This window comes from Passer domesticus, chromosome Z (assembly GCF_036417665.1).
Source record: "Passer domesticus isolate bPasDom1 chromosome Z, bPasDom1.hap1, whole genome shotgun sequence".
Taxonomy (NCBI): Eukaryota; Metazoa; Chordata; class Aves; order Passeriformes; family Passeridae; genus Passer; species Passer domesticus.
Genome location: NC_087512.1, coordinates 68,144,594 through 68,159,759, shown reverse-complemented (window position 1 = coordinate 68,159,759; position 15,166 = coordinate 68,144,594). Strand labels below are relative to the sequence as shown.

The following is a 15,166-nucleotide window of genomic DNA, read 5'->3' as shown; positions in this document are numbered from 1 at the left end:
CAGATACCTTTCAAGAAGTAAAGCATGCACAAAGCACTTTCAATGCATCTGTAGGAGAGCAGACCAACTCATCCATGGATGACAAAGACTGCAAGAATCTTTCTAGCAATACCACAAAGAGCATGGGGAGTCCTAAAGCTAAGCACTCCTTAAATCTTCAGGCAGGCCACAGTGAAGGAGGCTGCTAGGGCTGTCTGCTTCCAGTCATCTGCCCTTCAAATCTGCAACTGTGCAATAATCATAACCAATGGAAAATCATTTACTGTATGCATAATGAAGTGGGCAGAACAAAACTAGCTTGCAAAGTCTACACAGGCTCAGAAGGAAGTCAGAACTAATGCACTGGGGCTGGCTGAAACCAGAGCAAACCACTGGATGGCAATGAAAACGCCAAAATCTACATCTCCATGCTACTGAACATGATGCTACTACATCACCATGTAACTGAAAGACAGAAATAAACAAACACATTATAAAGATTTATAGAATGCCACAAAGACCAATCTATTACAGATGGAACAGAGTGCATTGTCCTTAAAAAGATTCCCATTGTTCTTGACACAAAATTAACAAGAGTAGCACTATCCCTAAGTTATCTCTATAACCGCATCAGGGTACCAGGAAGACATTTTACCAATGTAGACACTATTCAGCTGAAGCCAGACTAATAATAAAATTAGGAAAACATGCACAATTTCTGATACATACCTGATCTATTAATCCTGTCAATTCTGTCCATGCTAGCAGCAGAGATTCTAATTCGAGGGCTACTCTGATTAGAGGATTCAGAGCCTCCATCAGCAAAGGAGTCTTCAAATGCAAAAAGTATTTCTTTCACACATTTGTGACAGACGTTGTGCTGGCAGGGAAGGATCAGCGGATGGGTAAACAATTCCTTGCATGCTGGGCAGATAAGCTCTCTTTCAATACCCTTAATGGCAACCTTCATGATAGAAAGAGGGAGAAACAAGTGTAAGCGCAGGAAAACAGGAGCCACCAAGACTTATGGTTCTTATTGCTCTATGAATATTCAGCTCTGCAGAATAAATGCACACAATTTTATCTGGTTTGAGGCACTTCTTTGGCTAAAACAAATATCAATTAACATTTATGAAAGCACTGACAGCATTCATTTCAACTGAAAGGAACATTGCCACTAGGCAAACTCAGTTCATCTTTAGGTCATGTCTGCATTGCAGGGGAGGAAAGGAGGGGAGTAGTCTTAATTCCACTCAAGGACCTAGTGAAATGCAACCGAACGCAACCATACTTCTTAACAATAGGAGTCCATATGTTTAGCTTGCTCGCTGGCTTACGAAGAGGGAGAAGGGGGGAAAAAAAAGAGAAATTAAGTGTCGGACTCGTCAAACAACACGCCTTCCTGACGTGTAATTCACGTTTAAGGGCTGAAACTGTCTTGACTTCATTAGGGTAATAGTTCCGCGTCGGGAACATTATTTATTTATTTATTTATTTACTTGCTTATTTACGTCTTTTATCTGTGGCACAAAGAGCCGCCTGTGGATCGGCGCGGCTCTTCAGCAATCCAGCGCGCCCCGCCAGCGCAGCGCCCGCTCCGCCCGGCGCCTCCGGGAGCGCTCCCGCCCCGCGCCCCGCGCCCGTCGGAGCTCCCTGCGAGCCCTGCCCGCCGTCCCGCCCGCGCCGACAGCCGCCCAGGGACGGACCTGTCGGCGCACACCGGGGGACTGACAGACTGACTGACAGGCGGACGGACAGGCAGGCAGGCACAGACAGACAGACAGACAGACAGCCCCCCGCAGCACAAGAAGGGGAACGACGCACCCCGCCCCGCCGGCCGCGCCCCGCCGGCTCCCCCCGCGCTCACCGGGCTCTCCAGCAGATCGCTCTCCATCCCTGCGCCTCTTCCTCCTCTTCCTCCTCCTCCTCCTGCGCCGGGGCGCCGTCAGCCCGGCCGGGACGCGGAGCGTGCAGCGCCCGCGGCGGCGCCCGGCGCAAGATGGCGAGCGGCGGAGCGGGCGCGGGGCAGCGCGGGCCGGGCGCGGCCGGGGGCGGGCGGGGCGGGGCGGGCGCGCCCGCGGCAGCAGCCGCGCAGCGGAGCTGTCCAGCGCCCCCGCGCAGCCCCGCGGCGCCCGGCCACCTCGCCCTGCTGTTGTCTTGGCGCTTTTCTTTCGGCACGCGGTACCGGAAATGCCGCCCGTCCCGGCGGCCGGCGGTAGTGAGTGCTTTCCCGCCCAGCCCCTGCATTGATTGCCGCCCGTGGTACCCCTGTGATTGAATCGCTGAGTCGTAGAACGGTTTGGGTTGGAAGGGACCTCGAAGATCACAGAATCACAGGTTGGAAAAAACCTCTGAGACCATCGAGTCCGCGCTGTGTCCTAGAGCCATCTTGTCAACTGGACCTTGGTACTAAGAGCCACATCCAGTCTTTCCTGAAGTGCCTTGATCACCTCCCTGGGCTTTGAAAAAAATCTTTCATGTCCAACGCAAATTTCCCCTGATGCAGCTTCAGATAGTGTCCTCTCACCCTCAACATCTAATTCCAGTGCCCCCCACTGGTGGCACCGGGACATCTTCCAGAATGGATTGCTCAAGCCTTCTTCAACCTGGCCTCACTTCAGGGTTGGAGTACCAACAACCTGTGCAACCTGTGCCAGTGTCTCATCATCCTCTCAGTCAGGAATTTCTTCCTAATATATAATCTAAACCTGCCCTCTTTAAGTTTAAATTCATTATGCCTTTTTACACTACCTGGCCGTGTGATAACTCCCTCTCCCTCTTTTTCATAAGCCCCCTTTATGTACAGAAAGACCACAATAAGATCTCCATGGAACCTTCTCTTCTCCATGCTCAATAATGCAACCCTCTCAGCCTCTCTTCACAGGAGAGGTGCTATAGCCTTCTGATCATTTTTATGACCCTCTTTTGGATTCTATCCAACAGATCTGTGTCTGTCTTGTGCCGAGGATTGCAGACCTGGGTGCAGTACTAGGGGTGGATAGAGTCAGGGCAGAGCAGAGGGGGATAATCTCCTCCCTCAAGCTGCTGGGCACACTTCTTCTGCTGCAGCCCAGGATACAATTGGCTCTCTGGGCTGCAAGTGCACACTGTTGCCTGATATCCAACTTTTCATCCATGAGAACCCCCAAGTCCTTTTCCTCGGGGCTGCTCTCAATGACTCCTTCTCCCAATGTGTCCTCACATTTGGAATTGCCTCAATCCAGGTGCAGCTCCTTGCCCTTGCACTTGTTGAACTTCACAAGGTTCTCATAGGCCAACTTCCCTGGATTGTCCAGGTCCCCCTGGGTGCCATCCCTTCCTTCTTTTGTGTCAGCTGCCCTGCTCAGCTCTGTGCCATCTGCAGATTTGCTGAGGGTGCCCTGGATCTCAGTGCTCATGTCATTTATAAAGATACTAAAGAACACCAGTCCCAAGAGAGAACCCTGAGGAAAACCACTCATCACCGGCCTTCACCTGAGCTCAGAGCCATTGACCACAACTCTCCAGCCAATGCCTTATCCACTGAATAGTCCACAAATGAAATCCATGTCTCTCCAATTTGGAGATAATGCCATGTGGGACTTGGTCAAAGACCTTACAGAGGTCATCTCTTGGTCTTGCCTTGTAAACTTTTACAGTCACCCCATCACAGAAGGTGACCAGTTTGGTCAGGCACAATTTGCCCTTATTGAAGCTGTGCTGGCTGTCTCAGACCACATCCTTGTTTTTCATGTGCCTCAGCTTTTTTCCATGAGGACCTGTCCCATGATCTTCACAGGCACTGAGGTAGGGCTCACAAGTCCATAATTACCCAGACCTTCCTTCTTCCCCTAATTAAAAACAGGTAAGGTGTTTCCCCTTTTCCTGTCACTGGAGGCTTTGCCTGACTGCCATGTGTTCTCAAATATCATGCAGGGGGCATGCACCAGGCTCCTTTTGTGGCAGCTAGGCTGAAAAAGGGGTGGGGAAGTGGTTATGATGGTCAGCACCTCCTACCCTTCCCTTACAGCACATTTCCACTGGAAAAGGGATAGTAAATACCCTTTTCACCATCCACCAGGACAAAGTAAAAATACTTTCAAATTTCCAGCACCTTCAGGTTTTGGAAAGGGTGCACATAGAACCATTGCAGTGGCAATAGTTAACATAGCTTAAGCTAAGAGAGAAAGAGCCAGTTAGCAAGTTTCGAGTGAAAGCATGCACTGTCCTCACATTGCACAGGGGAAGGAGGTTTAGTTAATTAAAATACATGAAGCCTGGCTTATGTGAATGATGAAACGTTGTCAGTTTGACAAACACCAAATTTGACCTACTTGTCTATTTGAAGGAAAACATCAGGATAAGAAGTTCCCTTTTCCCCTGAAAACTAGTTTTCATATGAGTCAATAAAACAAACATTGTTGAATGCCTTGCTTGGGCATTATTTACACCTGGGTTTCAGGGCCTGGATGTGAAACTTGAATGGAAATTCACACTCAGAAATCATGAAGATGGAGGTGATTTTTTTACATGTCCACTAAAACAAAGAACTTTCTACAGAAGTCTTATAAAGATACTATTTAGCATTTACTTTAGTAACCAGTGTCATAAAAATACAGAGTGCTCTGGGTGAAATTATTCTGATAATGCCAGTAAATGTATAGTATGTGTATTCAAACTGAAACATGTCACTTAACTGGGCGTGGGGAGAACAGGTTGGTAAGGTCATAGGTTGTCAGACTTCCAGCTGTGTTTTGAATAATGATTTGCAAGCCTCTGAATAAGGATATTATCTCTTACCCACCTCTGTTATTCCCCAGCTTTCCTGTTCCCATCTTTCCTTACTGGCAGGCAGCTTTTAATAAGCACTTGTCTGCACTAGCACGTTACCCACCACTGACGCTGGATTGTGGTTGATGCAGGGCCAAATAAACAATCAGCCTCAGACTAGAACAAAGACCCCTGGGCTCTAAGGCCTTTGAAACAGTAGGAAGAACTTTTGTCTTTGGTGCCTCAGCAAGGAAAACCTTTCTGCACACCATGCCAAAGGTGTAGATGGCAGTGCAGGTGGATGTTGCCAGTGCGGACAAACACGGAGCACACATTTTCCCCTATCCTCCTGAAGTCTTCCCGTGGACCACAGTGCCAGCTACTGTTACTGCCAGGACTTGTGAATTAGTCTTTGTTCAATCTCTTAATAGATTGTTAAGGTATTATCTTGTTTGTGTACCTGTTTGTTCTGGCTTCAGGATAGTTCAGAGCAAGATTTTAATTACCACCCCCATCACATTAAGTTATTACATCAAAGAAAATGTCCTTGAAGGTCTCCAAGAGGCAAAACTCCCTCTCCTGCACTCTCACCTTTTTACTAGCCTTTTGATCCTCCCCCAACTCAGGACTACTACATTTGCAGTGCCAAAATTCTCATTAGTTTCACATACTGGGAGGAAAAGCAACAGCTAGGAATGACTGATACATTAAAAAGATAAGAGCACAAACCAATGTCAGAAAAGACTCCTGTCCTTGCTTCTGAAAAGGGAGTTAATAAGACCAGCATGGCTACAGAAGTCAGACCTACCCTTCTGCTTTGTTTCCAGCCAAAAATGTGTATCAATTGGACACCCGTTCTGCTCACAAGGGACTCTTTTTGCACGGAGCAATGCCTGGGTAGTGTTTAAGTAGCTCTACACATCCTTCAAAATTCAGCCCACTTGCTCCAGCAGACAGGGTCTGACCAGGATTTACAGCATGCCGTGAACTCCCAAGTCAGCAGAAGAAAACAGTAACTAGGATGGGTGGACATTGCCATCCTCTTTTCCACCCTACCTCAGGTTAAATATGCTTGTTAATTAAATAATTGATATGCAGAAACCTCCCAAGTGCTCATTTGCATTAACTATTTCTTTTTAAGAAGATCAACTAGGTCTTTTCAAGAAGGATGCAGCACTGCTTTCCAACAAGCTGTAAAATCCTACACTTGTTAAACAGTGCAGCTGAAGTCCTACTGCAGGAAAAAAACGCAAGCCTCTCCCAAAGGACCAAAAAGGTTCTGCCAACACCTCCCCTGCCTTCAGTAGGTTCTCAAACCAAAGCTTTTCAAGATATTTTCTTGCTGGTTTTGCAACCACAGCTTGAGACTGAATCAGTTTTCCTGCTGGTCTGTCTTACTCTGAAATATTCGAGCCAGTGCATCACAGTGGAGATATGCAGGATGAGAACAGAATTTTTCCTGAGATAGTATGACTGATCAGGGGACTGAGCTATCACATAAACATTTTTCTCCCTGTGCAATGTATGTTCTTCCAGGATGAATTCAGAGGGGCATTAGCCCTCATCCTGCTCTCTGTAAATTGTCAGTGATGCAATTTGCTTCTCTATTTATTTCTGAATTCTTGAACCTCATGAGGATAGCTTTTGCCCACAGGATTCTTCCAGTCATGCAGGCTGAGAAATGATGCAGCAATAAGGCAGGAATTTATGCTGCCTGAGAGAAATGTGCCTGTTTTGGCTCAGGAGCAGAGGCTCAGTTTTGTCTTCACAACGACTGCCCTTCAACTGTGTGACTTGAAGAGCTAGGAAGGATCTGTAGACCTTGGGTGTTTCAAAGTGAACATAACTATGGCCTGAGTATCTCAGCATAAAACAAAAATATCAGTCCCTAATCCCTTGGTTCAGGATTTGTTTGTCTTCTCTGCACAGAAGTGCCACAGGTCCACAATCCTCAAGGCAGGACAGGTTTCCTAACAGATCCCATAACCTGATCAGCAGGACTGGACAGGTTGAGAAGGTCCCATGTGCCACTGCTGTGCAGAGAGCACTGAGTCAATAAAGACTGCACTCACTGCACTGCCAGAATACTGGGTCTGCAATTAGCTTTGGGTAGGATTTGTAGCTAGCATGTTTTAAAGTGTGCTAAACTGGTTCAGTGTGTCTTTACTTTTTAGCTTACTGCCAAAGGTACAATACTCTGCTTCACTTCCAGGAAACCTGGAAAGCAGAGGATCCAAGGAGCAACTACAAACAATAATCCACACAGAGGACTCTGCTCTTTCCTTCCATATATTGCAGTCACTTGCCAAGCAAATGGAAGAATTCAAATGAAAAAGCTTTCCAAAAATAAAATACATTGAAATCAAAATATCTCCCAGCTCTGAATTAAGAGAGAGTCCTACCTCTAAAGAAAATATTATTGTTTAGCAGAAAGAAAATGTAAGGTTATTTTGAAAAGGATTTAGAATATAAACCATTTACATAAAAAAAATACAAGAAAATCAGTCACAGGCTCAGCTTCTGACACTATAAGGATATCACAAAGGGAGCTTCTCTCCTTCACTTCAGATTTCAGATACCCTTGTCACAGAAGAAAAAGCTGTCAGCTCACCCCTGCCATGTCACATCCCATGTGCTTCTAGGTGCTTCAGGGAAACTGAAGTGATGAGGACATGCCTAAGATGTGGAAACACACCTTTGTCACACAGGCTGACTAACCCAGCCAAGTAACTGATTAAAACTGATCCCTCCTCATAGGGACCCAAACCCCAAGGAAGCACTTTTCTGCACATAAGCAAGAAATACGTAAAGCCTTATCTTCTTTCACACGAGGAGCAGAGCTCCAGTTTGGCTGCCAGCCACCACAGCCACTTGTAAATGTTGCATTTCTCCTCTCCGGCTCCTCATTGTGATTTCAGTTTGAATCCCTGTATAGCTCTATCCCTTTTTGTCACCTGGACAAAAGCTGAAATGCTACCACAAGAAATTTTTACATTAGTATTTCATGAAACCAAGCAGAAGGTAGGGACAGAAATGAGTGTCACCTGCAGGTTGCAGGTAGAGAGCATGCAGAACTTGAAATGCTCTTAAAATTATTTTTATATATTTCTCATGTTCCTATCATATGGGGTTTAGAGCTTGTTTTCAGCAGTATCTATTTCTCTAAATGCTTTTTCTGGATAATAACTTTTAAAGCTGTTTCTTATAAACCACAAACTGTCAGTTTCTGCAAACCATGTGGAGTGTAGGAATAGATGGTAAAACAAAGCAAACAAGTGAGGGAAAGAAAGAGAGAGTGAGAACCTTGATTAAAAAGTAGAGCATGCCAAGATCCTTATTTCAATTTAATAAGGGGATTTCAGTGACAGTTTTGGTGTTGTTACCTTCCCTCTGAAACTCCCATTGGTTTATATCGGCTAATGATTGTATTTTGCTTACAGAAAAATGCTCAAAAATGGTTTTACGGAAAAAATGGCAAGTATTGGTATCATTTAGCCCATAAGATATGATTGTTTCTTTACAGCATCTAAAAATTTTTCAGAGTTAATACTACAGGAGAATCCTATGCATTTCAAAAGAAGAAAACATACACCTATGAAAGTAAAACAATTTAAATGGGAGTTTGGGTGAATAACTGGGGTAGGAGTGTGTGTGTTTTAACTGCTGCAAAAGTAAACTTACAGGGCATAGTTTGGGGGATGGGTGGGGAAGAGGCAGGATTGGAAGAAGCCCAAGACCATTTCTGGAATGATACATCATTTTGAGAGAGATGAGTGTCCTTGTTGTGGTTTGAACTGAGATTTCAGAGTCCTGAAAGAAGGTCATACAATCTTCTTCTGCACCAGTGCCTCTGATACAAAAGGCAGCTAGTTGTTAATCTGTCTCTCAGGGGTATTTTGGAGTTCTCAGATGCTACTGTGACATTTGTGACAGGTGCCACAGAGGCCCAGAATATCTCAGAGAGTATTGTAGTGAGCCTAAACAGATGTTGTGGATATATGGATTACACAAGGAGTGTCTTATTGGAACTAAGTGCTACATGCGTCTTTCTGTTCTAGGTACTATGTGCAAGTTGTATGTGTGAAGGAGAGTCACAGGAGAATAACAAGTACAAATCATTAAAAGAGATAACAGGGTTTTGAAATGACATTCCCCCGGGGAAAAGTGATATATAATGATTTGCCCTGTTTGAGAGGTCTGATGGAGGTTGCCAGCTAAGTGGAAAAACAGCATGCTTGCCAAAAGGGGTCATGTGCCCAGGGTTCAAGAGCTGATACATCCTACCTGCAGGGACCCTGTGTATTGAGAGGTGAGTGTGCAAGTGTAAAGTATTCTTATTGTGTCCTGATTTTCTAATGGGTCTTTGTTCAGACCTTTGTGAAAGCCAGATGCTTAGCAGTTAACTCAGAGAATGTTAATGCTAATGCTTCCAGGCTTCATTGAAAAAGCTTCCAGGCTTTATTGATGGGGGGGAAGTGGGAACAGGAAGACTGGAGTGCTGAAACCTCTAAGCAGCAATACCCTGACCCCAAGCATATACAGTTTAGCATGGAGAAGAGTCCTGTTGCTGGCATGATTTATGTCATCTGAGAAAGCAGTTTAATTATCCCAGCAGAATATCTCCAAGCTGCTGGATAGCATCAATAAATTACAAAGAGGCTGTAATCTAAAACCCTGGTCTGAAGGTTCAAAAAATGCAAAAGGGAAATGTGGAGAGCAAAAGGTCTCAGACCAGGGAGCTGGAGAAGCTCAAGCAGTGACTGTCACTATGGGAAGTCTGTGGCGGTCACACAACTGGTGTTGCTCCCCTTTTCTTCATGTACATCAAGTGTCTGTGATGATGGGACTTGGCAATGTCATTGTCTATGTATAAACAACAGCACTGTTTGTAATAAACATGCATATTTCACACTACGGTGCCAACTCTGCTGTCTATCGAGCCATATGGTCTTGCAGAGGGTGTCTGAACTAAGCACAAACTGTGGGATAAAGGACAGATGTAGCACCCCATTACAGGAACATTCCAGGCACAAGGAGTTTCTGGCCTGAAACACTTTATGATTTTCTTTGGTGTGTAAAATGGACAGAACCAGACTGAATTTTCCTTTACAGTCCTGGCATGATTATACTTAGGCAAGGAGAAGTAGAAAATCACCCAGGAAACTCCTCATTCACCTGCTCTAAAGGTTCTTCCAGAACTTTTAGAAGAGGGAGTGGAGGAGAGGGAGGGAGAGAATGACGTGCAAAAGAACTGGCTGTGAAGGCAGCCTTCGGAGATATGCTGGAAAGCCATCAACATGAGTCTGGAACAAGCACTATTGTTTGCTTTTAAGTTTAAAAATATTGTGGCTACTTCATTTTTTGAAAATAACACGCTACCTTTGAATCTTTGGCGCTCCCTGATTTTCATACATATCATCAGCAGCTCAAAAGTACAAGCTGGCTTTCCTCCTTTTTCCTTTTTTTTTTTTTTTTTTTGTTTGGTGGGTTTTTTGTTTTTTGGTTTTTGTTTTGTTTTGTTTTGTTTTGTTTTGTTTTGTTTTTCCTACGAAATGCGTGCAGCACAAGTTTTCCTCAAACCACCTGCCAGCTCTGACTCGGTGGCAGGGGAAGGCAGTTCGCTCTCCAGCGTTGCCCGCAGCCGGTGGCTAGCGGCACAGCCCCCGGGCAGGGCGCATCCCATCCCGCGCTGGAGCAGGCTGGAGCAGGCATCCCGCCGCACGCGGAGCCGGAGCAGGGCTGCAAACGCCACAGCTCTGCTGGGCGGGGGGACACTTCGCCTGGAAATTAGTTTTGAACTTTGTCACCTCGCAACCTCGGAAGCGTGTGGCAAATATTAGTCGAACCTCCAGAGTACATTAGCTGTAACCACGAGTCACTCCCGCCCCAACATTCCCCTAAAACCCGCGACAAACCACTTGCGAGGGGAGCCGTGCCTGCCCGCGGGCTCTGCCTGCCCGCCCCGCGGTGTCCGGGCGCCGCTCGCCGTCCCTACCTTGTCCCTCTTCAGCAGCTCCAGGATGTAGCCGAACCGGGCGCTGTCCGCCTCCATGGCCCCGCGCTCCAGGCGGGATCCCGCCGCTCCCGCCGCGCTCCCGCCGCGCGGCCCCGCTCCCGGTGCTCCCCGCGGGAACGCCGCCGTGCTCTGCCCGCCCGCCCGCCCGCGGGGCTCGGGGCGCTCGTGGGAATGTCTCATCCCGGAGCGTCGCGGCAGGAGCGCCAGGCACCTGGAGGCGCCCAGGAGCACGCCTCTGCTCAGGAGTTGTGTTAAAGCCGGCGGAGTTACACCTCCTGGTGGTCTCATCAAAACTGAGCCGTGCTGTACCAATCCCTGAGCCTGTGGCATTGGCCCCAGGGCAACACCCAAGGTGGGCATGCATCCTTTCAAACCACACCTTGTAGTCGGTATGTGCTGCGGAACAGCATGATGCACTTGTTCCCAGTGCATCCCATCTGGTTTTCTTAAATTCTGAGCTTATGTTTAAATGACAAATCTGTCTAAACAGAGAACACCTACTAATGTGCATAATTGCATACATGATCTCTCCCGTGTGTTTGCACTTGACTGGTGATGTGTTTGCGGGGTAACTCAAACAGGAGGAAATCTTCCTATAATGTCTTCTTCATCCCAGGCCTGATGAAACTTTTGGGGATGAGATGGATACAACATGCCTATATATACAACTGTGGCGGAAAAACTGGTCCCAGCAACCCATGTACCCATGTACCCTTCTCTGCTTGATGAAGGCAACCATCACTCCCACTGAAATGTTCACACCAGGCAGGAGGATCAGCTATCAGGTGAGGCACTGCACAGCCACCCAGACACAGTGGGCAAGGGGCTTCCACAGCACAGCTGGGGAAAGGTGTTTGACATGTGGCAGACATCACATTTCTGCTCCATGCCTCTCCCCGCTCCATGCCTTATATATACCTTCCTTCTGGTAGAGGAACTGCAGCCAGCAGCACTCACTTCAGCCAGCAGTGGCTCATTTCTTCCTGTTCTGGAGTCAAACTTCCCCAGTCACAAAGGTCCCAGCTGCCTGCAGGACCTGGGGGAGAAGCACAGGGGAATGGCCAGCCCACTGCAGTCTCACCAGTCCTCTCCCAAGCTGAGAGGTGGAAGGTGACAAGCCCTTCTTGCGCTGTAGCTATCAGGTAGCCCATGGAGGACATCACCCCTGTGTGGTGAAAACACACCAAAGAGTATTTTATAACAGTATAATGTATCCCCTCAGAGGCTGCATTTCCTAAGATATTGATATAGTAGTAATGTTATCTCAAATTCTCTCTACAGGTTACTCACTGAAATGGTATATCCTGCCTTTCTCAGGAAACGGGACTCATGAATAGCTCGAGACTTTTCTGTTACTAGATATTGCACAATTATGTATATCAAATTACTCATTATTCAAATAGCTCATTATTATGATATAGACAGGCTTTCAGTGCACTTCTTGCTTTTGTGCAAACAGCCCAGGAATAAACAATGGGCAGAGGCACTGGAGACAGTCAGATGTCATCACCCACACAGCTGAGAAGTCCTCCATATATAATTGAACTCAGTGTGAGATATTTTGCTTCCTGTTTTGATTTCAGCTCACCAAATACCAGTCATGTAGGAAATTTTCACTACTGTAATTTCATTGTCTCAGCGTGGAGTGCTGGTAGAGAGCAGGGCTGGCTGAGGCTGGGACAAGGGACTGCCTGAAGGAGTCCCTTGTGTCTCCCATGCTGCTCAAGTCCAGTAGACATCTGCAGGAAGCCGCGCTGGCAGTGGCCTCGGCGACAGTGGCACTCCTGCGTCAAGGAAGGTTGTACCACGATATCAGTGTGAATCTCCAAACGATAGCCAGCACCAAGAGCAAACATACCTTTGACCCTACAGCTCCTTAATGACAGGCTGTGTGAAAAGCCAGGGAATTTACAACCCTTTGTGCTCCGCAGCAGAAGCTGTTTACTCTACTGGAACCTTCTCAGTGGAAGGCAAGCCTGCACCTGAATCTCACTGCAGCTTTGTCATGTCTTGGTTAAACAACCCCCAACAGCCACCAGCCAAAGTATGTGAGACAAGAGTCTCCTCCTGTGCATGCACCATGGATCTGCTCCAAATCAGAGTTCTGTCTTGTGTTCTTTAGCCGCAAACCACACCAGTATTGCACTCTGAATTTCTGGCTGCTGTCTCATGACGTTTTTCTTCAACAGTTGGATTTGGGTTGTGTGGTTTTTTTCTCCATTTCTGCCAAACCTTGTAGGTTATGGCCAGCCTGGGGTGCAATTCAAGGATTTAGGACAAAAGAGGGTGACTCCTTGTTCCCCTTCCTTCACCTCCTCATGTCCCACTTCCATAAACTGATAAATGTAAATGTAAATGTAAAGAGATGTAAATGTAGCTCAAGTCATGAAATCAGCCAGGGTAAGAAGGATACAGGAGAAGATGGAAGAAGCTGATGGTTCTTTCATGATCTCTTCCTGGAGTGGTCTTGTTTCAGGATTAGCTCTGTTAGCACCCCAGGTTCAGATGGCTGCCAGTGATAGTTAAGCATGAGGAAGCCACAAACTACTTTTGCATTGATTTCACGGCTTCAGCAATGGCATCCTCCCAAGGAGCTCTAGCCAGGATGATCCTGGCCCCTGCATGACATCGCTCTCTGCCATCAGCCCTGCAGAAAAGTGTTTTTCTGCAAGTCCAGCATGCCTGAGCAGAGCCCTGTGGACAGTTCAGCATCATTTATGTAAGCTCTCTCCATATATCCAGACTAGCTAGGAATTTGGGAATCCTCTGCAGCAGATATCGATTCCTGTAGCCATTCTGAGGGCTCCTATTTACTTCTCCTTGGATAGCAGGCAGTTTGTGCCAGCCTTTGCCTTGATTGGCAGAAGGCTGACAGGGGAATGTGCACTTGGAAGGTTGCAGACAGATGGGGAAGCTTCACACTGCAGCTGGTGGCCCCGATGGCTTTCACCCCTCTTGGTAAATGATGGCTGCGTTTTACACAACCTTTACTGACGTGGGCAGTCATTGAAAATAGCTGGGAGCTCCTCAACTGTTCCACATAAATACAAGTCATGAAATTGCTTTTCATACTTTTCGTTCTTTTATTTCATGTTTTACATCAGTTCTTTTCTAAGGAACCAGGATGTCTGAAAATCAATTCAAACCTTCTGTTGTCATGAAATAATCTAAGAGTATGTCATATTGTGTTAAAGTGAAGCATACAGGATCATATTTGTCTTCTGTTCCTTAAACTTGAAGCAGGTCTCCAAAAAAAAAAAAAAAAAAAAAAAAAAAAAAGGATACCAATCAGATTACCAAATTATATAAACTATTTGGCATAATTTTATATCAGTAGAAAAACCAGTCTTGTATTTCAACCCTGAAATGCCATGCAGCACAGGGTTCTGTTGTGGCATGTTGGTACACAAATTAAAACACAAAGGAAATTTGTGTTTCCTGACCTGTGAATTATGTTGATTCTCCCAGAACAACGATGACAGCTCTAGATTTTCTCTTTGACCTCCTTCTCTGTCTTAGTTGACTTCTAAACTAAATCTGAATGGTGAAGCTTACTCAGATGCTTTTGTCTTTCTGTTCCCCTAGGACTGTGAGGTATTTTCCCATTTCCATTGCACAGGGAATCCAGACAAGCACACACCCTCAGCAGCTGTCTAGCACCATGGTGAGGTTGCTCTTCCCCCACTGTGCTCCTGTAAACACACTTGAACTTGTTGGTCATCATCACCTGAGGAAGTCTACTTAAAGGGTGTTTGAAACCAGTTGCAGGTGGTGATATGGTTAAGGGCTAGCACAAGTAATTCAGTGTTAAGGAGAGATAGAGCAGTTCCATTTTACAGGATGCAGGGGGAAAAAATGGATCTGTGTAGATGTACTTTCATCTCAGACAACTATGTCACTGAACAATGGAGGTGCAAGAAAGGTGATGTTAAATGTAGTAGAAAACTGTGCTAGTATTCGGCATGAAATGCTTCACTGTTGAATTGTACATGTGACCAAACATTTGAAATCATGGAAGAAACACCTCTGAAATGTGAGTGTGCATGTCTGGTAAAGACTGTGACCTGCTTTTATTCTCCAGCCTTCACAGACCTTGAGTAATATGAAAGAGAATCCATGTGAATAGTTTATGAATTTTATATAAACTCCTTCCTTCTGCGGGAAGTGATGTAGATGTGAACTGTCACTGGCAGAAAAAAAATTACCATGAAACAGATGAGACCTTATGGAAAGGTGTTGCAAGCAGGACAAATACAACCAAACTATTTCAAAGAGCAGAGTACTTGCATGCAGACCTAAACCTCTCCCTGTAATTAACCCCATCTCTAGTTTTTCTAGGCACCACAGGGGCATTTTTTTCTGCCATTTTTTTCCCCACCTGTGCTGCTCTCGGGTAAACAGAGGAGCAAAAGTTTTCAAAGT

General features: G+C 46.2%; 1 protein-coding gene across 2 annotated transcripts in view; it reads right to left on the bottom strand.

Moving 5' to 3' along the window:
* Nucleotides 1-10,805, bottom strand: part of TRIM36 (tripartite motif containing 36) — a 35,320-nt gene extending 24,515 nt beyond the window's left edge. The window contains exons 1-2 of one of the 2 annotated variants that reach the window (XM_064403564.1): nt 10,724-10,805; nt 709-943 (exon numbers count right to left, since the gene is read on the bottom strand). In XM_064403564.1, coding sequence (XP_064259634.1) covers nt 709-943; nt 10,724-10,780 — 292 coding nt within the window. In that variant the 5' untranslated portion in view covers nt 10,781-10,805. Of the gene's footprint in view, nt 1-708; nt 944-1,846; nt 1,972-10,723 lie in introns of those variants that run through there. The other variant, XM_064403565.1, reaches the window with a different exon arrangement.
* Between the last annotated feature and the right edge of the window lie 4,361 nt (nt 10,806-15,166).